Source organism: Cyprinus carpio, chromosome B14, assembly GCF_018340385.1.
Source record: "Cyprinus carpio isolate SPL01 chromosome B14, ASM1834038v1, whole genome shotgun sequence".
In the NCBI taxonomy this organism is placed as follows: Eukaryota; Metazoa; Chordata; class Actinopteri; order Cypriniformes; family Cyprinidae; genus Cyprinus; species Cyprinus carpio.
The window spans coordinates 1,644,652-1,671,915 of record NC_056610.1 but is presented as its reverse complement, the minus strand read 5'-3'; the positions used below and the strand labels follow the sequence as shown (position 1 = coordinate 1,671,915).

At 41.4% G+C, this 27,264-nt stretch overlaps 1 protein-coding gene across 1 annotated transcript in view; it reads right to left on the bottom strand.

Moving 5' to 3' along the window:
• The window catches only part of il1rapl2 (interleukin 1 receptor accessory protein-like 2), a 221,624-nt gene that overhangs the window by 16,944 nt on the left and 177,416 nt on the right, over positions 1 to 27,264 (bottom strand). Inside the window, exons 6-8 of the mRNA XM_042737732.1 lie at positions 13,842 to 13,917; positions 3,508 to 3,513; positions 1 to 63 (exon numbers count right to left, since the gene is read on the bottom strand). The exon at positions 1 to 63 is cut by the window's left edge and continues 60 nt beyond it. Coding sequence (XP_042593666.1) covers positions 1 to 63; positions 3,508 to 3,513; positions 13,842 to 13,917 — 145 coding nt within the window. The remainder of the gene's footprint in view (positions 64 to 3,507; positions 3,514 to 13,841; positions 13,918 to 27,264) is intronic.

The window sequence follows — 27,264 nt, the reverse complement described above, 5'->3', positions numbered from 1 at the left end:
CAGTAGATGATGGGCCTGGAGTCCCCGCTGTAGCCGAAGAAAGCCCTGCAGTCCAGGACCAGACTCTTTCGTGTGTGTCATTACAACACCTGAAAGCCGTCAGGAGATCACAGAGATAGTGTTCCCTTCATCACTCGTCCTGCCATGACCTGGAGCCTTCACAGAACACACACAAGCACCGTAAGGTGTGTGTGAAGGGAAACACACAGGACTAATGCACTGCTGCGCTCCAGTCAGCACAAGACTTTCCTTTAAAAGCAACCAAAGGTCAAAGAGAGAGGCTGCATCTCTGCCGAGCATCAGCAGCACAGTACAGGAACACAGCTCACAAACTGTTCTCTCTGCATTAATATCTCATGTGCAAATAGTGAGTTCTTTATTCACTACATGAAGCATTAAATCATGTTTTATTATCCTTTCTTAACTACTTGCCAGCCATTCCTAACGACTGTAGAGTATTTAAATCAGTAGTAAAGGAGTTGTTAATGGTTATCAGTTATAGTTCTCACTTTAGGTTAGTTCACAAGAAATACTAAATTAAAGGCAATAACCCATAGCTGTATTAAACATTAATATATAGTAATTCGCTTGAATATATACTAATTATTGTTATTTTTATTCTTATCACTGTTTATGATCCATCTCTTTGCATTTAACAATTTGTAAATTACATTGACAATGAATCGAGCACTCAATATTTGTACATGCCATATTCTTGTATTAACAATGCAGAGTCTACAGTTTATAAGCTATGAATTACTTACAAATTAATTTATACTATATGCTTATTATGCTTTCCAAAAATATGTAAAATTTATTGTTTATGTCATTTTTGTAGCTTATTTATGTAGGTTTCATTGTTTCAAATAAACAATTTTTTAACACACAGACACACACACACACACACACACACACACACACACACACACACACACACACACAGAGAGACACACACGCGCGCACACACACACACACACACACGCACACATGCACACACACACACACACACACACACACTCACACACACACACACACACACACACACACACACACTCACACACACACACACACACACACACCACACACACTCACACACACACCACACACACTCACACACACACACACACACACACACACACACACACACACACACACACACACACACACACTCATGCTCCTGAATGAAAGGCTGCTGTAGTGTGAGTGTTTATTGCTCTGGGTCCTCAGCTCACGCTGCTCTTCTCATGGACCTGCTGCAGCAGTGATTGGGAAACTCTGAATAGCTCTGCTTTATTTACTGCACTGATCCTCTGTTCTCACGTATGCTGATTATATGCAAATAATGTGTAAAAACCCTTCAGGGCTTTCAGCAGCATTAGTAGCAGAGCAGTGAAGAGCTTCCTTTGCCTGCAATTACAGCTTTTAAGAGATAGAAAGTGTCAGGAGATGCAAATGAACGAGGCTGTGGCCGGCCGCAATGTTTAGTGCTCAACACTTCATCCAGTTTGCTCCAGGAATCAGACCCAGAGCTGAAGAAACTGCAGAGGCCTTTCATGCATAAATACATGCTTACAGTAGACATCAGGATCAACCCTGCATCTAATCTAAACCAGCTGTGCATTCTACAGTCCACACAGAATCATATCCTCGTCTAATGGTCAGAATGATCAAAAAACTGCTTTAGTTCACTGTCCACTGAAGAAGATCAAACAGAAAGCAGAAACTAAACAACTAAAAAACTCTTTCAGCCTAACAGTGATATCTGAGCATGTGTTTAATAGCTTTATTTAAGCTGTATGACTGAATGAAAGATGCTCTGTCCTGAATTAGCCGTCGTGTTTCAGTCACAGATGAATCAAACATAGTCTGAAACAAACTGATGATCAGACAGAAGTGCTGATATGTTTCATGAACATTTTAATATTTGTGTGAGGGTCAGAAGGTCTCCAGATCTACAGATCATGATGCTTTAAGATAAACTGATCTACTGAAAACATCAGACAGAAGTAATAGCAGTAAATACTGTGGTATTTGATCTGACAGCGTGGTTCTTACGAACATGTCAGACTAGTCCAGTCCTGAAAAAGTTATTCATGTTATTGACTTGAAAATGCTTTTCTCTGAGCTCATCTCATATGTGACCACCCCACATATAGTTTGGGTCACATATTAAATTATTTATATATATTTCCTTTTTTATTTTTACATATGTTCATTTCTATTTACATGTATATATAAGTTTTTATTTTAATTACTTGAATGTATGATGAGTTTGCACTGAATAGTTCAGCTGCATTTTCTGAACTCTGGGTGGCAGTTGAGAGAGTAGAGTTACCATGACGACTGCAGCGCATCCTCAGACAACAAGGAGGACCATTAAGGAAACAACTAACTCTTGTCTCTCTCTCTCATTTAATGTCAAGGTTAGTTAAATTAATTTAAATTTCATACCAAACTGTAATTTACATGTTTTAATGTCCAAATAATTTGTTTCAGTTGATTATTTATTTTATTAATAATTTTAAGACACTTACAGTATGTCATAGAAAAGTTTACTCATGTAACATTATCACTTACCTGAAATAAGTTACTCACTTGAGTTGTTTACTTAAGATACTTAACATTACCTGAATTCAGGCCAGTTGTAAGAATTAGGGCATTCCTGTACATTTGGTTAAGGTTGTTATCATTTATTTATTTATTTATTTATTGTTTATTTGATCTATACAGTGTGTATTATTTTGTACCAACATGTTTATGAATCATTTTGTGATTCAAAGTGTCTTACTGACTCTGAAATGCAAATTTGTATGTGTATTAAAAGACAACAAAGAGGACCGTTAAGGAAACAATTCTCTCTTCTCTCTCTTTCTCATTTAATGTCAAGTTGATTACTGCTTACAGTCTTCCCGACTGCCCGGGACCTGTAACAGATTTTGGGGGCTCGTCCGGGATCAGCGTTACTCTGAAGACGCCTGGTCCAGTGATTTTGAACCTAGGGACAGCAAAGCACATTCTTCAGGAAGGGAGCAACGTGTGTGTGAGAGGATAAGGGGAGCAGGTGACCAGCATCATCCTGACCAGGCTCATCACCACATAACCAGATCTACCTGGAAGTGCATCATGTCCGACGAAGAAAGAAAGAGACTTGTCTGGAACATCAAGAAGAAAGTCTACACTTTGAACACAGGTGAACTCTTCCAGCTGGCAAAAGACATTAACTCAGCATCAGATGCAGATGTTACACAATTAAAGAATGGTGATGAAGAGAGCTACATTAATTATATTGTCACTTACATGAAAAGCTGTGAATTGTCTAGGCTACCTGATCAAGGGATGACTGTGTTGTTGAATTTTAAATGATTGTATTGATGAAATTGTAGAGCAACGTGCTACTAGGACTGAAATGGTTACCCAGCCATCTATTGCACCTCATAACACAGACATATCAGAGGATGAGTACCAGAGAATGTTATCAAACTATGAGGATTTAGGTAGAAAACTTTTAGCCTGTAGAACGATACCTACCACACTTCCTACAGCCACAGTCACATCACACACACATCTTCCAAACAATAATAATCCCGCATATTCCAGCATTCCAAGGCATGAATTAAATAATCACAGTACATCTCATTCTGCACCTGAGACCATGGTCTCCATTAGAGACATTGCAATGTTGCAACGTCGAGAATTCAGGATCCATGGGGGACAAATAGGAGACAGTGTGTCTGACATAAGTTTCAGCAACCTGTGCAAGCAAATAGACGAAGGCATTAAGGAAGGCTGCACTGAAAGCGATATAATCCGGGGGGTGTTCCGCATGATTAAACCTGGACATTTTAAAGATATGTTAATAACCAAGGATGACATGACTGTTGTGGAATTGAAGAGTTTTCTCCAGTCTCATTTAGGTGAAAGAAGCAGTACTGAACTTTTCCAGGAACTTATGACTGCCAAGCAGCAGGACCATGAGACGCCACAGCAGTTCCTGTACCGCATGATCAGCCTAAAGCAGAAGATTTTGTTCTGCTCTAGACAGGTGAATTCAGACATCAAATATGATGATCATACAGTTCAGAGTGTGTTTCTCCATACTGTTTCACAATGCATCGGCCTAAAGCACAGTGACATTTGGCGAGAGTTGAGACCTTTCCTCTCAGACCATAATGTTTCTGATGAAACCCTGCTGAGGCATGTAATAAGAATTACAAGTGATGAAAGTGAGAGGCAGCGCCGGCTGGGTCAGTCTACTCGCCATAAGGTGGTGCATGCACACAGCGCACAGTTTGAGTCTTACAGTGGGGCTAAAGAAATGGTGGGAGTGGCTGAGATGGCAAAAGATAAGACCATTCAGCAGCTGAAGGTACAAATAGAAGCTTTAACTACTGCAGTGAATTCCCTGAAACAGTCTGGAATGCCAAAACCTTCTAATTCGTGGTACGAGCACAACGAGACACAACCTCAAAGACGTCAGCAACTACAGCAACCACCCCAACAGCCCGCTTTTGACTTTCAGCATCCGACACTGTTCCCACCATCTGCCATGCCATTGTACAACCCGGATACAGAGGTGCATTCTCAGACCCAGTATCAATCACAATGTCAATACAGGTCAAGACCCAAACTCAATTCTTTTCAAGCAGAGGTTCTCTTCAAAGACAACAACAGTCAAGATGCCACGAATGCACAGATAAAAATTTGACTACTTGCAATCATTGTTTTTATATGCGGTGCAGAGGGACACAGAGCTGTAGGTTGCCTTAGGAAGCCAAAAGAGCAGGGAAATGGGGAACGATCACTGCAGAGGGACAACCAGTGATCGAAGTAAAGTGTTCGTCCCAGTATGAAATGTTACAAGCTCCTACAACCACTTCGACTTTGTCAAAACAAATCCATAACATTACATCTCCATACTTATCACACCAGTCCAATCAAATGAGAGTTGCTCAGCTTGTAGGAGAAAAGTGTATGTTGAAATGTACTATGAATGGTTATACTGTCAGTGTTTTATTAGACACAGGAGCTCAGGTGAGCATTATGGATTATAATTGGAAAGAAATTTACTTACCTCACGTAAAGCTTCGCCCACTCACAGAGATTATTGACCCACAGGAACTGGAGGTCAGAGATGTAAAAAAGGACCTAATACCCTTTCATGGTTGGGTGGAGATTTCTCTTAACCTTCTGGGGAGTGAAGACCCTAGACTGGCTTTACAGGTTCCTTTTCTTGTAAGCAGGATTGGGTTAGAAAGACCAATTCTGGGCTTTAATGTTGTCCAAGAGATTATAAGAGCTAGAGAAAGTCGATCACAAGCCTTGTTCACCCTAGCCAACCTCCTCAGCACAGCAATGGAAATTGAAGACGATAAGGCCAATGCTCTTGTCAATCTCATTCAATATCAGCAAACTTCAAATGAGCTAGATTTGGATTTCCAGGTTTCAATTAATGTTGGACCGCAGGATATTGTTATCCACTCAGGTTGTGTCACTCATGTTAAGTGTCGTGTTCCAAACAACTTCGATCTCACCAACCCAATGGTCCTGTTTGAACCTGTCATGGGGTGTCCACAGTTTGACCAGTTGATTGTTGGTGAGGGACTTTTGAAAATTCAAAATCCACAGAATCCATATGTTCAAATACCTATTGGCAATCGAACTATGCATAGCATCACACTGCCCCGGAAGACCACACTTGGGAGCATTCAGGCAGTCAGAAAAGTAATTGAAACTGATCAAGCAGATTTTCAACCTTTATATGTGGAAGTAAACAGCTTAGACTCCCTGGCTGGTACCAAGGATGAAGGAAGAAATCCTTCAACACTTTGGCATCCTCCAGTTGATCTTAGCCACCTCAGTAAAGAACAGCAAGAACAAGTGAAAGAACTGCTTTATGAAGAGTCAGCAGCTTTTGCACGTGACGATGATGACATAGGATGCATTCCTAGTCTGCAGATGGCTATTACGTTGAAGGATGACATACCTGTGCAAAGAACGTACGCCTCTGTACCTAAACCACTCTATCAGGAAGTCAAGGAGTACATTCAAGACTTGTTGGCTAGAGGTTGGATTGTTAAGTCCAAGTCACCATACTCTGCTCCTGTTGTATGCGTAAGAAAGAAAGATGGTTCACTTAGACTTTGCATTGACTACCGTTCACTTAATAAGAAGACAGTACCAGACAGACATCCTTTGCCTCGTATACAAGATATTACAGATACTTTAGGGGGTTACAGCTGGTTTTCCATCCTTGACCAAGGGAAGGCATACTACCAAGGGTTTATGGCTGAGGGATCCAGACATCTGACGGCTTTCATTACACCATGGGGGTTATATGAGTGGTTAAGGATTCCTTTTGGGCTGACCAATGCACCTGCTGCATTCCAGAGAAGCATGGAAGAGATGCTGGACTCCCTTCGAGATGATTGTTGCATACCTTACCTGGATGACATACTCTGTTATGCAAAGACTTTTGAAGACCACCTTGAAAGACTTAGAAGGGTCTTAAAAGCACTACAACAGCATGGGGTGAAACTCAGACCAAAAAAATGTGAGTTCTTCAAAAGAGAGGTTCGCTATGTGGGACGACTCATTTCTGCTGAAGGGTGTCCGCATTGACCCCAAAGACCTCAACGCCATTTTGTCACTGGGAGAAAAGTCACCAAGCACCATCGGAGAAGTGCGAAGATTGCTGGGATTCCTAAGCTATTACAGAACATACATCCAGGACTTCTCTAGAATTGCCAAACCCATCTATGATCTTTTGCAAGTAAAGAACAATAATACAGACAGACTGATGGAAAGAAACAACAAAAACCAAAGGGAAAGGTAACCAGCTTCCTTCTAAAACACCAGTGGTTTGGACTGAAGAACCACAAGAACACCCTGGGAACATTGATTGACATTCTTACCCATCCACCTGTGCTGGCTTATCCTGATTTCAACTCTCCCTTCACTCTCCATACTGATGCATCTCAGAAGGGTTTGGGGGCAGTTCTCTATCAATGGCAGAACGGGAAGTTAAGGGTCATTGCTTAATGATCCAGAACTCTTTCCCCAGCAGAGAAAAATTACAATCTTCACTCTGGCAAGCTTGAATTCCTAGCCTTGAAGTGGGCTATATGTGAGAAATTCCGTGATTATCTGTTTTTATGCGCCTCACTTCACTGTGTACACTGATAATAACCCCCTGACCTATGTGATGAGCACCGCCAAGCTCAATGCTGTGGGCCACCGTTGGGTCGGAGAATTGTCCGATTTCCATTTTGACATCAAGTACAGACCAGGAAAGGAAAATATAGATGCTGACACTCTCTCTCGTTGTCCTCTGGACATAGAATGGTATGTGGCCTCATGTTCAGGGGAAATGTCAGTTGATGCAGTTCGTGCAACTTGGGAAGGGAGCCAGGTAGCAAATAAAAAGGATGTAGCCTGGATAGCTACTCTCATTACAGCTCAGAACTCTGACATCAACACATGCCTAGAATCGTCACACCATGGCTTACTGTCAACAATACATCAAAGTGAGTTACAGAGAGCACAGAAAGAAGATCCTGCTATTGGGGACATATTCAAACTTAAAGAAAACAACCAAACTCTCACCAGTGAAGTCAGAAGAGGGTTACAGGGCCCAGCCAAGAAATTATTACATGAGTGGCAAAAACTGCACATTGAAAATGGCTTGCTGTATCGAAGGACCACTCATCAGAAACAACTGGTCTTACCTGCTGAATTTAAAAAGAAGGTCCTGAAGCATCTTCATGATGACATGGGTCACGTGGGCACAGAAAGGGTGATACATCTGGCAAGAGAGAGATTTTATTGGCCACATATGAAAATGGACATTGAACATTATGTTACCAGAAGATGTTCATGCATTAAGCAAAAGAAGGCCTGTTACCCATGAGAGACGCTCCAATGTAAAGCATTACAACTACTTTTCCTCTTGAACTCGTTTCCATAGATTATCTACACTTGGAGAGAAGTAAAGGTGGTTTTGAGTACATACTGGTTGTAGTTGATCACTTTACCAGGTATGCTGAAGCCTATGCAACCAAGAACAAGGCTGGAAGAACAGCAGCAGAAAAGATATTCAATGATTTTATTCCACGCTTTGGATATCCAAATAAATTACATCACGACCAAGGAAGAGAGTTTGAGAATGAACTGTTCAAGACCTTGAATAGACTGTCTGGAGTTGGACATTCAAGGACCACACCCTATCACCCCCAAGGTAACCCAGCTGAGCGATTCAATAGGACTCTCTTACAAATGCTGAGAACACTCCAAGAGAAGGAAAAGGAGAACTGGAAAGAACATCTAGCATGTGTTGTCCATGCTTATAACTGCACGAGACATGAGGCAACTGGATTTTCACCCTTCTACTTAATGTTTGGTCGATCTCCTCGTCTGCCAGTCGATTTACTGTTTGGATTGAACTCGGAAGAAACAGATGAGTCTCCAACAAGATATGCGGATAAATGGGCTGCACGAATGAAAGAAGCATACAGAATTGCAATTGGAAACAGTAAACTGTCTAGTGAAAAAGGAAAAAAAATATTATGACCGTCAGTCGAGGGGAATCACTCTGCATCCTGGAGACAGAGTTCTTGTCCAGAATATGATGAGAAAAGGTGGACCAGAAAAACTTAAGTCTTACTGGAAGAAACAAATCTACATTGTTAAAGAACAACTAAATGACAGCCCAGTATATAGAGTCAGTCCAGAAAATGATACGTCAAAAATTCGAACTCTACACAGAAATCTGCTACACCTTGTAAATGACTTACCTGTTGACCTACCTGTTTCGTCACCTGTATCGGAGATGCCACCTGCAGCAAGAAAGGGGAACAACAGAAAGACGAGGTCTAAAACAAAGAGAGGTACTTCATCAAACAGTGATATGACTGATTCTGAAGAAGAAAATACATACTACTGGGTAAGGATACCAGAGAGTACACCAAAAAGAGATAAAAATGTACAACCTATGTTGTCAAAGGAGAGAGAGCCAACTTACCAAGGATCGTCTGAAAGTCTTACACTTCCCAGTCTCAGAGAACCTATAAGTGGAAAGAGACAAAGCGAACAAAAAGGATGAGGAAAATCTACCTGCAGAAACACAAGCAGATGAAGAATACTTACCTGTAGTTGAGGATACACTCATACTAGAGAGCATCCATGAAAATGGAGGCATTCCTGTTGTCCAAACTAACTCTCACACAACTATACAAAATCCCCCTTCAATACAACCCAGGAGATCTACAAGACATTAAAGACCAGGACAGAGACTTACCTAGTCACATTTAGGTCAGCCATCATTACAGACACACACAGCAGTTAACACTTTAGGGTTTTATGGGACACCAGCCATGCCAGCAAGCAGTTATTCACAATACTACACTTCTCCATCACCAATATACATACCATCATTCTACATAACTGCTCCTTTCATACCATATCAGACAATGACACCATTATTTGCCTATTGAGAAAAGGAATTTACAAGTTAATATGGTTATTTAAAGAATATTTGGAGGCATTAGCTTCTGTTGTTGGGGAGAGTGTGACCACCCTACATATAGTTTGGGTCACATATTAAATTATTTATATATATTTCCTTTTTATTTTTACATATGTTCATTTCTATTTACATGTATATATAAGTTTTATTTTAATTACTTGAATGTATGATGAGTTTGCACTGAATTGTTCAGCTGCATTTTCTGAACTCTGGGTGGCAGTTGAGAGAGTAGAGTTACCATGACGACTGCAGCGCATCCTCAGACAACAAAGAGGACCATTAAGGAAACAACTAACTCTTGTCTCTCTCTCTCATTTAATGTCAAGGTTAGTTAAATTAATTAAATTTCATACCAAACTGTAATTTACATGTTTTAATGTCCAAATAATTTGTTTCAGTTGATTATTTATTTTATTAATAATTTTAAGACACTTACAGTATGTCATAGAAAAGTTTACTCATGTAACATTATCACTTACCTGAAATAAGTTACTCACTTGAGTTGTTTACTTAAGATACTTAACATTACCTGAATTCAGGCCAGTTGTAAGAATTAGGGCATTCCTGTACATTTGGTTAAGGTTGTTATCATTTATTTATTTATTTATTTATTGTTTATTTGATCTATACAGTGTGTATTATTTTGTACCAACATGTTTATGAATCATTTTGTGATTCAAAGTGTCTTACTGACTCTGAAATGCAAATTTGTATGTGTATTAAAAGACAACAAAGAGGACCATTAAGGAAACAACTAACTCTTGTCTCTCTCTCTCATTTAATGTCAAGTTGATTACTGCTTACAGTCTTCCCGACTGCCCGGGACCTGTAACACATATATCACTTATTTTGTCTCTGTTTGTAACATTATGGGCCCACAGTGCACGAGAACCACAGCATTAACCACAGATATGAAACACGGTGTGTAATGACTCACTCAATAATAAGTGTTTGAATGGTGTAGTCTGAAGTGAGTGTATCTGTCTGACTGATGGCAAACAGGAGGAGTGTGTGAGAAACTTGCTTTAAAATTCATTATTTGTATCGAATTGTTTGAGGGATTTGTCTTTGCAGGAATAGTTCATCCAACAATGAAAATGTGCTCAGTGTGTGTCACGGCCATCAGCTGGTGTGTGTATGACAGCCACCGGAGGGCACTCTTCCCGGGTCACTGCCTGTTTTGTTCTGGACTTCATTCCCTTCACCCTTGCACAGACTATCATGCGTCACTGCCTTCAGCTGTTTGTCATTTTTAGCTTACCCTGATATATACCATGTTCACTGAGCATCGCACTGTGTTTCTGTCACTCTGTCTTCTGTGTGTATTTTTGCTGCTGTTGTCTTCTGGGTGACCTTGTTCTTGTGCTTTTTTCTTCTGCCCTGTTTTTGGATCTTTGTCTGGATCACTCATTAAAACTGCACTTGGATCTTATATATAGTGTTCAGTGACATCCTCAGGTCACCCAAGACCAGCATGAGAGTGTTTCTTCATCAGATCTGGAGAAATGTGTCACTGCATCAGTGTCTCAGCACTGGATGCTCTGCAGTGAGTGAATGGGTGCCGTCAGAATGAGAGTCCAGTCTTATTTTGGATTATAAACTCATATTTTAGATGGAAGTGAAAGTTAAACGCGTCTTAATGCTGGATGTGTTTCATCTTTTGTCTTCTCCAGATGTTCACTGATGGACTGGAGTGCTGTGGATTACTTGTGGATTATTGTGATGTTTTTATCAGCTGTTTGGACTGTCATTCTGACGGCACCCATTCACTGCAGAGCATCCATTGCTGAGACACTGATGCAGTGACACATTTCTACAAACCTGATGAAGAAACAAACTCATCTTAATTTTGTATGATTCTGTGCACATGCAAAACACTCCAGCATTGTGCCGCTGTGTTCAGCACTTACATTATCCACAGAAAAGCTAACAAATGCTTTGTGTTATTTGGTTGGTGCAGAAATGGCACAGACTCAGAAGTTGTGATCGTGTGGTCAGGTTTAGGGAGTCGGTCAGTCCATCTGCGCTATGAGCACAGGTGATGTGGAGCTCTGGACAGCTGCTGTGACCCGAGGTGAGCATCACTGTGTGAGAGAAGAGAGAACAGGCCTGGACCTACTGGACTGATGTACAATGATCAACATACGACATGTGACCAGTTTTACCATGCACTTGTCTTTTTTATCTGATTTTGGGTAAAATCTCTTGATGTGTCAGTCGGATCAAACATGAGTCCAGACTGGCAGTGGTAAACCCGCTCAGTTTATCAGCTGCAGTCATTAATCCCGGTCTTCTGTACAGAAGCTCATGTCATCTCCTCTGTGCTCTGTGAAGCAGATGCTGCCTTACTCCTGTAAACGTCACTAGGACAGAACGTACAGATGATTTCACTAATTTCACTTCAGACACTTCTGACCAACGCTTTAATTGCACCGCCAGCAAATGGACTTCTCGTGGAGCGCCTGCAGATCTCTAGCGCTGAAAGATCGTCTGGAATGCAGTTCACTTACTGAGAAATAGTTGACATTTCAAGGACTCAAAGTCCATTTCCTGTGCTGTCAGAGTAATGCGTTATAATTTAGCGGGAGCTGACAGATTAAATATGAGAAAATCTCCAGCTATTTTGCTCCTGACAACAGCCCGAGGTTGGATGAGGAGCGTTACAAATGGATCCAGACAGGAGTAAATACTTTGAAGAGAAAGAGGGGGGGTTTGACAGGAACAGAGATGTGTGTGTGTGTTATATGTGCTGGACTGATTGTGTCAGATACAGTAACAGACGCTGCAGATAGTGTTATACTGTGTGCTTACACGGTCCACTTCAGACATTCCACTAACTCTTAAGTAACTTTACAACTACATGTCAGCTAATTCTCATTAATTTGCTACTACATGTCTACTAACTCTCAGAGTAGACTATTAGGTTAAGTTTAGGGTTAGTAGAATAAGTTGACATATACTTGCAAAGTTTCTCATAGTATGTAGTCTGCCTCAGATCTGAGCCAGAATGAGATCTCATAAAGCAGCTACCGTCTGGAAAGGCCTGTGCAATGAACTTACAGGCCAGATTTATTCAACAGGGCAAACAAGTCATTAGTAAATCCTGACAGTAGTTTTTTACTGCCAAAGGAGGGTTGTGTTGGCACAAGATGTGTGTAAATCTGGCCCATAATGCCTTAAAACACTATCTAGGTAGACAGCTCACTATGATCTGGAACTAAAAACTGGATGGATATTTTGGCATTGTTTATCAGATATAGCTCTTTTACATGAGAACCTTACACTATTTCAGTGTGTGTCTGCATTTTGTTGTGTTTTGCACAATTTGAGGAAAAAAAGGCAGAAAACAAATGTTGTGTTTTGTAGTAGTAGCTTGTTACTGGATACAACACTGATGAGACTGAGTTCAAGCAGATAGGTTCATTAAACATATACTGAAACTCATTCAAGAGGTATTTATCAGATGAATGCAAATGTTTTCTTCGCTTCCAAACTGCTTGGTTTGCTGCTTCTGTTGCCCTGCAGAGATCTCGCAGGAACATGGGAAATATTCCTTGTTCACGCCATCATTAAAATTAATAAAATGCATTTTGCAGCACCAGAGACCATTTCCACTTGCACGATGATTACATTCGCAGCGTCCTCTCCTAATTGTCCATTTGCTAAGCATTGCTAAACATGTAGGGCAAATAAACCAGCAGCAGCAGCTGGGTATTTCTGAGAGATGTTTACATGCTGCTGATGGAAGTTTGCTTATAAGCCAAGTACAGTATATTCACCCTTTTTTCATAGTCTTCCAAATATATATAAAGGATATAGGATGCCCTGAAGGCACACAATGCATTGACATGTACACATACATGACATACACCACCCCAGAAATGATGTATTGAAAGCAGTGAAGACGCTCTGACTCCAGACTGAGGGGAAAACGTGGTTTTATTTGATTAAGGCTGACGTCAGACTTCTGATAAAGAGCCTGTGTGCTAATAGCAGGATGTCAGATTATTTGCTTATTAAACACATATATCTGCTACATGTTTAGGAGTACACTAGCGTAAAGATGAGCTCAAAGAGAGGGGTATGATTCAGATACTGGGTGAGCCCCCAATTTGTTACGTCCTCTTTTCTAGTCTAGAGGAATTGTGGAGGTGTAACAAGGAGAAATTGTGAAAAAGTGAGACGGGCTGCATACTACAAAACCCTTATGTTGATTTCATGCACTCTTTCAGCATTTTTATTTCTGCCAAGTTCATCACGCATGACTGCACTAGAACACTTCTGTGAGAGAAAAGGGCATGTGTGTTTGATGTGGGACTCACCGAGCTGGACATCTATGACGCTGGCCTGTCTCTCTGACGGGAACAGCACTTTTGGTGGTCTGGTCGTAAGAAGTGCTGCAAAACAATAAAAACACATTAGCAATATTGCACTGAATGAAAGATTCCTCTCACTAACTCAAAACTGCTTCTTCTTTGCTGTCTAGCCATTTAAAAGACATTCATACAGATGCTTTTCTCCAAAGCAAATTACAAGTTTATCTACATCACACAGGTAAAGTATGGCATATTTCCTTGTCAGGTTAGACCTCACTGACCATCTCTACCTTCTCTAGCGTGAACCTCTCAGCACATTTCAGTGTGCAGCTAATGCAGCTCAGGGTCCATATGTGCATTACCAAGCAACTTAGCAGAGCCAGAGGTTTCTTCTGTTCTGTGATGCACGTCTGAGTGTAACGATGGTTCAAAAACAAACACATGTAGGGCGGGACTTGGTTCTGTGCGGATGATTGTTGATTGGATGTTGAGATGTGGGCGTGGCTCTCAAACGTGTATGCAGATGAGCGTGAGTTTGCAGGGGCGGGGCTTAATAACACTAAATGACAGGAGATCACAGAGTAAAGCCTGATGTTTCACTGGAAGATCCAGTTATGATGTTTACATTCATATCAGTTATTCACATTAATGTCTATAACTTGCATTATACATTTTAATTCCATGCCTCTTCAGTGTATACAAATATCAGTTTGTGTGCTCCACATGACTTACATTTGTCACAGATTTTCTGTTTCTGGCACTATGCTCTACTCCAGTGGTTCACGATCCTGGTCCTGGAGAACCCCAACACTGCACGCTTTTGCTTTTTCTTATCTGACACACACATTTGAGGTCTTGGAGTCTTCACTAATGAGCTGATGAGTTTAATCAGGTGTGTTTGAATAGGGAGACATCTCAAATGTGCAGTGTTGGGGGTTCTGCAGGACCAGGATTGAGAACCACTGATCTACTGGCTGACCAACAGGACATTAAATAATTCTTTAACACACACACACACACACACACACACACACACACACACACACACACACACACACACACACACACACACACAATATGATAATGTTTCAATTCAGTAAACATATAATCTCTTTGTTTTTGCTAACTATTTGCTGAGCATCTGTTGAAGTGCATCAACTGACCGTCTGTCATTAACTCAAGTATTGCACGTGTTGGTGGAGGTGATTTTTAACACCAAGTCTGGATCTCCTCAGATCACGGTATTGACAACTGTGCTCAGTGTTAATGTTTACTCAGTCAGACTTTATTTTAAGGTCCAATTCTCACTATAAACTATGACTTTTGCCTCAACAAACTACTAATTTGCTGCTCATTTCTAGTTAGTAAGGTAGTTGTTATGTTTAGTTACTGGGCAGGATTAGGGATTTAGAATATGATCATGCAGGATATGTGCTTTATAAGCATTACTAAACAGCCAACATGTTAATAATAAGTGTGGGGAAATCTAGAATATACATTGATAGAATAGTATAATTGTTATAAGATAATTGTGAGTTAAAAGCTAGACCCCCCCCATGTAATAGTTTTTGTAATTTCAGTTATTTTATTAATAATGGTTATTTAATTATTCAGTACATGCATGTCAATTTGTAGTATACAGCTATGTGATGGGTGTCCAGTTGGTGGCAGTAAGCCAGAGAGAGAAAACCCCCCGGAGAAAAACCTAGAAAAGAAAAGTTAGTTCACGCGAGGTTTTGAACGAGACTATCAGTATTGAGTCATGTTGTACTGTGTGGGTACGGAGCTGTTGCGAATGACGCTGGCTGAATAAAAGAACCCAACCAAAACACACGCTTGTTCATTCCTTCAAGTGTGCTACAAAATACTGGCGACGAGGATTGGGATCGGCGGTGCCGTTTTGAGGTAGTTGTCTACGAAGACGCTGAGCATGGACACTGAGCAACTGCAAGATCAGCTGAGCGTTGCGTTGCTCCGGCTGCGGCTCAATCAGCTGCACGAGGTGTGTGTGTATGTGAAACTGTCAGTGGAGGAGGGACAAACCAAAAGGCACTCGCTGATCAGATTAATAAATGAATCAGTAGAGAATGTTATAGAGACGGAAGATGACGATGTAGCCCGTCAACATGTGTTAGATTTGTTAGAGTTTTCTAGCAAGATGACGCAAAGCAGCGACCGCGCGGTACAAGATTGCAGTAGTGACGCAGACAGAAATTCGGCGGAGCTCGCGCATTTAAAGAGACAGTACACAGAATTGCAGCATCAGTTTTGAGTTGTCAACAAATGTGTTAAAAAACGTAATCCAACGTCTGAGTTTGAAAGTTCCTGATGTGTCAAGTCCCCCTGTGTTTTCTGATCATCATCATGCAGTTCCTGAAGTCACTATCCGGCGTGATTTTAAGATTAATGGCCAAATTGGAGAACGTGGTCAGAAAGATAAGCTTTCATACAACAACTTGATGCACCAAATTGATGCTGGAGTGAACAAGGGACACAGAGAGTCTGAAATTATTGATGCTGTGATAAGAGCGGTGAGTCCAGGTATGAGCCTGCGTGATATGCTGGAGATCAAGACTGATTTAACCCTTTCTCAGCTGCGCACGATTCTTAAAGGCCATTATAAGGAAGAAAGCTCCACAGACCTGTATCATCGGCTGATAAATATCACTCAAGAGAGCCGTGAGTCACCACAAAACTTCCTATTCCGTGCCATTGAGTTGAAGGAAAGACTTTTAGCTGCTGCTCGAGAACCAGATGGAGAAGAACCATACAGCCCTGATCTCATACAGAGAAGATTTCTGCGCGCACTAGGAACAGGGTTATCGAATGATCACATTAAGTATCAGCTAAAAACTTGCCTTGATGATCCTACAATCACAGATGAGGTTCTCATCACAGCTTTGAACGAAGCTGCAAGTCTTGAGTGTGAACGACAGCAAAAGTTCAAGAAAAATGCCAACATCAAAGAAACTAAAGTCAGTGAGGTTCCAGTAGAACTACGTCAAAGTCAAGAGAGAAAGGGTCATGCTGTGGGAGGTAAAGAACAGTCCACATGCACACAATTTAAAGCTTTGAAAACTCCACAAGTCATGGACAAGAAAGACTCTGAGCTTTATGAGGTCGTTAAACAGCTGAAAGAGGAGATCGGAGAAATGAGGAAAGCGATGAGTACTTACCGTTCCACGCAGCCCAGGAGAAAGGAAGGGAGTATGCCGTGGATGTCAAGATAATGGCAGAGGTGACCAGTGTGATCATTGCTTTAAATGTGGGCAAAGTGGACATCTTTCCAGAGGGTGCAGGGGACCACCTACAGGAAGAACCGAAAGAGGACACTCAGCTAGCAGTATGGCAGTAACAACTCACACCACACCCTCACTGTGGCCAGAACATCAATATGACACCTTGTGTGATGGCATTAAGCAGCTGGAAACTCAGGAAGTAGTAAAGCGAAAGGAGTGTCCTCTGCAGCATATCAGATCCATAACTACTAATCAGCTGTCCACCAAACATAATGCACAGTTATTGAATTTGATCGGAGAAAAATGTATGGTGAACTGTTTCTTTGATGGTGTAGCAACAAAAGCGCTATGGGATACTGGCTCACAAGTCTGTCTCATGAATGAAAAGTGGCGAAAAAAAGAACATCTCCCACACACAACACTGCGTGGCCTTGAAGAGATCCTAGGCCCTGGAACCCTCACCGGTCGAGCAGTGAATCAAACAGTGATCCCGTTTGAAAGCTGGGTCGAAGTGACATTCAAGCTGGGAACAGACAAAAACACACCGTTGGAACTGGAGGTACCGGTATTGGTATGTGGTGACGATGAAGTGGCAGAGGAGCCCATCATTGGTTACAATGTCATTGAGTACCTGTTGAACAGTGGTGTAGAGCGACCTACCAATGTAAAGACCAAAGCAATGAGTACTGCACTGTCCTGTGACTGCAATAAAGCAGAGGTTTTGCTGAACTTAGTGAGAAGCCAAGACGAAGTGTTCAGTGATGGAGTAGTGAAGGTAGGAAAGTCAGTAACAAAAATCCCTGCCCAACAGGCTAGAGCTGTCAAATGTTGCATCAAAACGGGCCCTTTGCTATCTGATCAAGATGCTCTTTTTGTACCGGATGAGTGCGCGAAGTGGCCAGATGGATTGAGGGTGGAGGAAAACATTGTTTGCCTTAAGAGAGGGACCTGTTCACGCATCTGTGTTTCTGTGATCAATGATACTACTCATGACATTGACTTGCCTCCACGGGCAGTTCTGGGCCATATACAGCGAGTAAAATACATCTACCCTGCCGAGGTGAGACCAGTGACCGCTCAGAAAGAGGTTGCATGTGCGACTGTTGCTCACACCAGCAAAGCCTGTTCCAAAAAGATGGTGAACAAGTCAGACAATCTACAGAAAACGCAAATACAACGTTAACGGTTCAAAAAGAAAACCTATGGGACCCTCCTGTATGCATTGATCACCTAAAACCTGAACAGCAGCAGAAGGTGAAGCAGCTTTTAAGGGAGGAGAGTGGTGCTTTTGCTCGTGATGACAGCGATGTAGGATGTATTCCATCTCTCCAGCTAAAAATCCGCCTCCATGATACCACATTCGTGAAGCACACATACATGTCAGTCCCGAAGCCACTTCGCAGAGAGGTGAAAGAATACCTGGAGGATCTGTTAAATAAGGGGTGGATTACTAAATCTAAGTCACCATATTCTTCACCAGTAGTCTGTGTGCGTAAAAAAGATGGAACTCTCCGCCTCTGCTGTGACTATCGGGAGTTAAACAAGAAATCCATTCCAGATAGACACCCTATTCCCCGCATACAGGACATGCTCGACAGCTTGGCAGGCAACACCTGGTTTTCAGTCCTTGATCAAGGCAAAGCCTATCACCAGGGTTTTGTAGAAGAATCCAGCCGACCTCTCACTGCCTTCATTACACCGTGGGGACTATATGAATGGGTGAGGGTCCCTTTCGGATTGTCAAATGCACCTGCTGAATTCCAAAGGAGCATGGAGGAGTGCCTGAGAGAATTGCGTGATGAGGTATGTCAACCATATTTGGATGATAATTTAGTTCATTCTAAAACATTTGATGATCATCTTCAGGACATTAGAAAAGTGCTGCAGTGTTATCAAAATCATGGTGTCAAACTAACGCCTCGAAAATGTGAAGTGTTCCGAAATCAGGTACGATTCCTAGGGAGGCTGGTGACAAAAGATGGGTACACGATGGACCCGGCTGACGTTGCTCCTGTCCAAGCACTGAAAGAAAGGACCCCTAAGACAGTAGGTGAGGTGAGAAAGTTGTTAGGATTTCTCTCCTACTACCGATCATACATTGAAAACTTTTCCCGCAAGGCCGTACCTCTCTATCTGCTGCTCGCCGAAAAAAAGACACCAATAGGGAAAGTACAGATGAAGCGGAAAGGAAAGGGAAAAGGGAAACATGGCCAAGTCACGTGGAAGGACAGCTTGTGTCATCACATCCAGTCACGTGGGACAGATGAACATCAAAAGGCCCTGTGTGAGTTAATCGATTATTTATCTAACCCACCAGTGCTGGGATATCCAGATCTGGATGACCCTTTTGTACTCCATTGCGACGCTTCACAGGAAGGCCTTGGTGCGGTGCTTTATCAAAGGCAAAGAGGGAAGTTAGTGGTAATAGCGTATGGATCAAGAACCCTAACCCCCCCTGAGAAAAACTACCATCTCCACTCAGGAAAGTTGGAGTTCTTGGCCATGAAGTGGGCTATATGTGAGCGGTTCAGGGACTATGTCTATCATGCACCATCATTCATTGTGTACACGGACAATAACCCTCTCACATATGTGATGTCAACAGCCAAGTTAAATGCCACAACGTACAGATGGGTAGCGGAACTTGCTGACTTTCGATTTACCATCAAATACCGCCCAGGAAAGTCAAATGGGGACGCGGATGGCTTGTCGCGTATGCCGCTGGATATGGAACAGTACATGAAAACCTGTTCAGAAGAAGTGCACCCAGAAGTCATGGTCAGCTTATCTCAGTCGGCGGTAGTACAGAGTCAGGAGAGAGGGCCGTGGTTGTGTCCACTTACAATTGAAACTGCGTTGTCGGGAGAACAGGAGGAGGAGCTATTCACTTCAGTTGCAGAGATCCCCAAGGAGGTACTGAGAAAAGCCCAAGAGGAAGACCCTGAAATCAGAGAAGCTGTTACGTATCTAAAAATGAAACCCCGGCCTGTGAACAGAAGTCAGGGTAGAGAGCTTCGGGGACTGATGAGGGAAAGAGCAAAATTATACCTGGATGAACATGGTCTCTTGTTTCGGAAAACAGCAACTCGTGATCAGTTGGTATTGCCTAGGACATACCATGAGCTCGTTTATAAGGAGTTACATCAAGACATGGGCCACCTGGGAGCAGAAAGGGTGCTGAACTTAATTAGAGATCGGTTTTATTGGCCCCACATGCAAAAGGAAGTGGAACATTTTGTCACACGTGTTTGTAGTTGCTTGAGAAGCAAGCGTCCAAACAAACTGACCCGAGCTCCTCTGGTAAACATCACCACCACTTATCCATTTGAGCTGGTCTTTATTGATTTTCTGCACCTAGAGAAGAGTAAGGGAGGTTATGAATACATTTTAGTTGTGATGGACCACTTCACGCGATTCGCACAGGCGTATGCATGCAGAAACAAGAGCGCCAAGACAGCGGCTGAGAAGGTGTTCGGGGACTTTGTTTTGAAGTTTGGGTTCCCGACAAAACTGCATCACGACCAAGGTAGGGAGTTTGATAACAAGCTGTTCTCAAAGCTGCAAGAGTACAGTGGCGTGCAAGGCTCCCACACGACACCGTATCACCCGCAGGGCAACGGTCAAGTTGAGCGGTTTAATCGAACTTTGCTAGCAATGCTGAGGACCTTACCAGAAAACGCCAAAGCTGACTGGAAGACGTCACTTGCAAAAGTTGTGAATGCATACAACTGTACGAAAAGTGAGGCTACAGGGTTTGCTCCCTATTATCTCCTGTTCGGCCGTACTCCCAGACTGCCCATTGATATCATGTTCGGTGTACCAGCAAAGAACCAAAGCTCATCGTACCATGACTATGCTGAGGACTGTAGAAAGAGAATGACAGAAGCTTACAAGTTAGCCTCAAGAGTGTCACACAAAGAGAACGAAAGAGGTAAAGCTTTGTACGATAAGAAAATACATGGAGCTGAACTGATCCCTGGGAACAGAGTACTTGTTCGGAACTTCAAGGAAAAAGGTGGACCTGGGAAGCTTCGATCATTTTGGGAGGAACAAGTTTATGTCGTCACCAAGAGGAAGTACCAGGATAGTCCGGTATATGAAGTTCGACCTGAACAAGGCAAGAAAACAAGAACACTACACAGGAACCTCTTGTTACCGTGTGACTACTTACCTGCAGAGAGAGAATGTTTACCTGGAAGACCTGAAAAAGAAAAAAAGAAAAAAGCCAAGACTGAAAAAAAAACATTGACACAGCAAAATCAAACATTCTGGGATAGTTCAGATGGTGAGGATGATTGGAAATGCCTGGTTGGAGTGCCAGTCAAAAAGGAGAATCAGAGCATCGGAGAACCACCAGAACCTCATTCAGAAGACACAGTGATGCTGAACGATGCAGAATCAGAGGTTGAACATGAACAAGGAGCAGGAAGGGGAGAAGACGATGTGTCCTCATCCAGAGAGGAGGCTGGAGAAACTGATGATCCTGAAGAGAGTGACGGGGAGACTCCTTCACAACCTGCCTGCAAAAGAGTATATCCTTTGAGAAACAGAAAACAAAAAAAATTGTTTACTTACCATACTCTAGGTCAGCCTAGTATTGTAGATGGGTAAACTGCTGAATTAAATCACAGTAATTAGTTCTAGTTAAAATGTTAAATTAAGATCAGAATAAGATTGAGTTCATATTTTTGTTTGAGAGAGAAAATAGTTACCATCACATTCCAGAAGAAAACATTTAGTAAATTGTTTCAATGGTGCAAGGTTAGATTCCTTCAGTGAAAGTACAGATTCCTGTTGATAAACAGCGATGGTGGTAGAAGATCATGGTGCACAATGATGTCTGCTACAAACACACTGCATGGAAAAGGAGATACATGTTGTGTGTCGTGTGACAGTATAGCACGAGTACTAAAACTGTTGTATCACTGACTCCTACCAAAGAAATTATCTACAGGTAGATAACCAGTAATTTATTCTGAGAATGTCGGGACTACATTCTGTTTTGTAGGGGAGAATGTGGGGAAATCTAGAATATACATTGATAGAATAGTATAATTGTTATAAGATAATTGTGAGTTAAAAGCTAGACCCCCCCCCATGTAATAGTTTTTGTAATTTCAGTTATTTTATTAATAATGGTTATTTAATTATTCAGTACATGCATGTCAATTTGTAGTATACAGCTATGTGATGGGTGTCCAGTTGGTGGCAGTAAGCCAGAGAGAAAACCCCCCGGAGAAAAAACCTAGAAAAGAAAAGTTAGTTCACGCGAGGTTTTGAACGAGACTATCAGTATTGAGTCATGTTGTACTGTGTGGTACCGAGCTGTTGCGAATGACGCTGGCTGAATAAAAGAACCCAACCAAAACACACGCTTGTTTATTTCTTTAAGTTTTGTTAATTAGGAATTGTTAATTGTTTGAATTGGTACCTATACTAAAGCGCTGGTTTTATATGTGTGTGTGTGTGTGTGTGTGTGTTTTTGTGTGTGTGTGTGTTTGCATGTATGTATGTGTGTGTGTGTGTGTGTGGTGTGTGTGTGTGTGTGTGTGTGTGTGTGTGTGTGTGTGTGTGTGTTTGTGTGGATGTGTGTGTGTGTGTGTGTGTGTTTGTGTGTGTGTGTGTGTGTGGGTGAGTGAGCGTGAGTGTGTTGTGTGTGTGTTGTGTGTGTGTGTGTGTGTGTGTGTGTGTGTGTGTGTGTGTGTGTGTGTGTGTGTGTGTGTGTGTTTGTGTGAAAGAGGCTAATGCAGAACAAAACAGAAACACATCACATTCTTTAAAGATTCCATGAAATAACTATTTATTGTATAAGAAAATATGACCCAAATTATATTAAACACAGAATCACTTGTAATGAAGAAAAACATGGCTAGTGTCAGCAGATAACTGTCAGTAACACTTAGAGATAATGATGAACCCGCTGATGTCTCTGGTTTCTTCAGCACTTGTGATCAGGACTGGTTTTCTCCTCTCTCTGCATTCGTACAGTGTCTCTGGAGCAATGCAATTAATTACAATGATGCAGAAACCACTGCACTATTTCTTTTGATGACTCTGTATTTTTCATGGGCAGAATTACTTTTTAACAGCTCCATTTATGCACAAATAAACAGTGTTAGGAAAATGAAGTCCTCTTGATGTTACATTGTTGGAGAGTATCTGCTCTGCTGGGTAAAATAAATCTTTAGCCCAAATCTCAGCAGCAAGCTGCCATTAGGCTCTTACGTTCTCTGTTCTACAGGTAAACTAGTCTAACTGAAAGACTTGGTCTAGACATAAAGCAGCTAACCTGCTATCCGAGCATGACCCCCCAGGGGTGACGAGAGAGCCGACTGATGGGTGACAGAGCAGAATCTCTCTGGACAGCTCTATGAGTAAAGCAAAGTCATCTGGACTCTATGAGACACTAACAGACAAGCGACAGTACTAAAGCACACTAAAGAGCAATCCTTCGTTATATTTTCTCAGAATGATGAGTCCACCATTCAACCTGATTACATCACAGTATCAACTACACCGCGCCCAAAACCCATATCCAGTAACACACATATTCACCATTAACTAAGAGTTTATCCCTCAGTAAACTCCTAATTTTCTGCTTATTAATAGTTAGTAAGGTAGTTGCTAAGTGTAGGTATATTGGGTTCGGTTAGGGGATATAGAATATGATTATGCAGAATAAGGCATTAATATGTGCCTAATAAGCACTAATAAACAGCCAAATGTTATGGAATGGTAGTCTCAAACGATAGCCCAACGAAGGAGAACGTTCAGGAACACTTGTTTAAAATCAAACTCACTGGAGAACAGGAATACATGCTACCAAACACAACCGAAACAAGGACAGACAGTGAGTAAAAGGAAGCTCAAGGTACTTCAACACAGAACTAATCAGAACAACTCCGGAAAACCAGGTCATAACCAAAAACACTAAGACAGACAGATAATACGTTACACCAATATGCTAGTAATATACAGTACAGTACATGCTAATAAGCAATAGTTAATAGTGGGAATTGACCATTCACAAAAACCCGCCCCCCTTAGTTACTGTTGCTACCCCCAACAAACAATGCCGCTCTCACGCAACACTCATGTTCTCACGCAGTGAAAAATACATCGCAGAGCAAAGAGGAGACTTACAACACACCAACAGAGAACACAGAGCAGGTTACTTCTGGTATGAAACAAGGTCTCAGGACTCTGAGTGTTAATAAATACAGTATTGTGGCTCTTTAATGACAGATCACTCAGTTAAAGTGCCATGCGAACCAATCCTCCTTTCATATTTACTTTAAGCACAAAATGAACACGAATAACTGTGGAACACAATGTTTTTCAAGTTTAAGTCCACCGAAGTCAATCTACTCTCCTGTCTGATTTGTGGTTGGGATACAGCTGCGGCTCCTGAGCATGTGCACATCAATATAGCACATTTTTTGTCACACTGTACACCAATAATTACTGTTTCTTCATTATTGTTTAGGATCGGGGTAGGTGTAGATGTTAATAAAACACAATCTAATAGGTAAATTTTTTTATTTATTGTTAGTTTCCAGCCATAGCTGTCAGACAAGATAGTGGGTTCGGCGTTATGATTGGTCAGATCACCTGTCAATCAAGCTCTTTGCGAACAGTCAGGTGGTCCCTAAAATAAAGTGTTACCCTGTATCCACTGTTTCAGTTTTACTTAGTCTATTAAAAAACCTATTACTTAGAGACTTGTGTACTTGCGTCAAACAATTAAAATAATATATATATATATATATTTTTTTTTTTGAAAAAATATGAAAGGGGGCAATGTAAGGGTCAGGTAGAACTTGTTTGGATTACACTGAAAAATACATTATAACGTGTAATCATCTATAAAGGGAGGAAACAGAAGCAGATTCTTCACTCTCACATGTGCAAAACAGATTCGCTGTTAATATTCAAATGTTCTATATTAAATGACTGATTATGAAATCATTAATTAAATTATAAAATACACTTTATGGGTGTAATCTTAATTTATTATCAATGCTTTGCTGCTGATGTGAGTTTTGTTGGTTTGGCTTGGTTTTGCTGAAGAGAGTGTGGAACTTGCTACACTGTACGAATCTCTTCTTATAGCTCGTGTTGCACTGAATTTGCATTTCGTTCCACTTTATGCATATTTGTTACTTTCAGTGTGAATTGATTATTCATGTGCAGACTGCATCTCATTGTACTTTCTGTTTAAATAGTTCACACTAAAGAAAGAGAAGGAAGATGGATTCCACTCGAAGCAAAAGCAAACCCTGTATGATGAGGTGTCAGTGTTTGCTTTGGTAATGTGCTGACATTTAATGCTGCTTAACTACAGGAAAGTGTTCATCAGTCGTCCTCAGGCTGAGCTTAGAAGAGAGTTTAAAGATCTGGGAGTCTTTGCCTGCAGTTTGAAAGAGAGGGAAGAAATCTTCTCTCTACTGAGAGCTGCTCAGAGTATCAGCAGCTGATAGCAATTAAGATTCATACACAAGACTAACTATTGATCAGTGCTTCAGGCCTGCAGAAAGTGCATGGAGGATCTGTGTCTCTCATTCTCAAACGAGCACCAGCTGTCCTCAGGGTCCAGATCCGTCATGACACCTGACCCAGCGCATCTGGACCCATCACTTCCTCTCCGCACACGAGGACATCGTGCCCCTTCATTCACATGCACACTTTCATCACTTCTCCACTCGGCCCAACTTTCCATACAGACACGGTCAGTTTACAATCATCATGCAAACGCCTACCAGTAGTGAGATGAATTGATTTATTCTGACCCTAACCCTAACCCTAACCTGTAAAAATACACAGCTTCATAAATCCAACATTAAAGCAACAGGCATTAATAACATACAGGATACATTTGCTTCCTGTATATTAAGTGGGTGACTTCTCATTATGCAGTGAAAAATGTTGGCATGATCCATTAAACACTTCATGCATAATTTAGTTTTTTTTTTACATGGATTTGAGTACAGAACAGAAGTGTGTGGAAATGAGGCCAATCAAGAGTCACGGCACCGCACTAATCCAGTTAGTCGAGTGTGGAGTGAGTGAGGCTGACATGAAACCAAACTTCACGAACACGAGTCTTCTCAAACGTTGTGTTGCTGTTCTCCGCTGTGCCTCTGGGTGAGCGTCTCTCACAGGCTCTGCAGCCTCTCACACACTCTCTGCTCAATCCTTCTGAAGCTAATAGAGCAATACCTGAGTCATTACTGGGTTACCATGATCTTCACTTCAGAATACTGCTCCGGATGAGTAGTAATTCCTTCAGAAGGATGGAGTAACACTGGAGTCATTCATTCTTACAACAGCTGCTAATGAAATCCTAATCATAAAGCAGAGAATCTTCCAACCAGTCGTAATAGTTTGAGATATTTAAAAGAAACTGAGGTAGAAACTCATTTACACACATCATGGCGCCGTCCCCTATGGTGACATAGTGCTGCTCTATCTGTCGATATGTTTGTTAGTGTTATGTTTTCGAGCACTATAGCTTCCTGGACTGTCATCCAGGTATGTGGTGAGCGGTGTATTTCCTTTATTTTTATCTGAGCACACTAAGGCAATTCCCTAACAACTTGCACCGAGTTGTATGGCAATAAAATATTGAATCCTAAATACTGTTCTAAATAAATAAACCACTGCATAGTTTTCAGTTGTTTGGCATTTACGGTATGGTTGATGAATGGAAAATCTTCAAGTATCTCTCTTTCTAGTGATCCGGTGATAAGTGTGGACTGAAGCTGTCTTCTCATGTCTCTGTGTTGAGTATTCACTGAGTTACAGTTCATTTTAATGTGGATGTGTATGTTGATTTGACTTTTATTTATATAGCACCATTCAAACAACACATGTTGACCAATGTGCTTTACACCATCTCAATAAAACAATACAGTAATTAAAAAGTAATTAAAATATGTAAATAATAATAATCATTATCATCAAAAAGATGAATAAGCCATTTCAAACAAGTGTGTCTTAAGTTGTACTTTAAAAACATGTACAGAATCAGCGTCCCTAACATGTGGTGGTAAGCTATTCCAAAGTTTTGGAGCAACTACCCCAACTATAACAACTATAACATAACAACTATTAATGACGCGTTTGTAAATGAAGATCAGCGCAGACAAAGGCTGCAGACAGTACTCCTTGTTTGTTATTTTTATTTTAT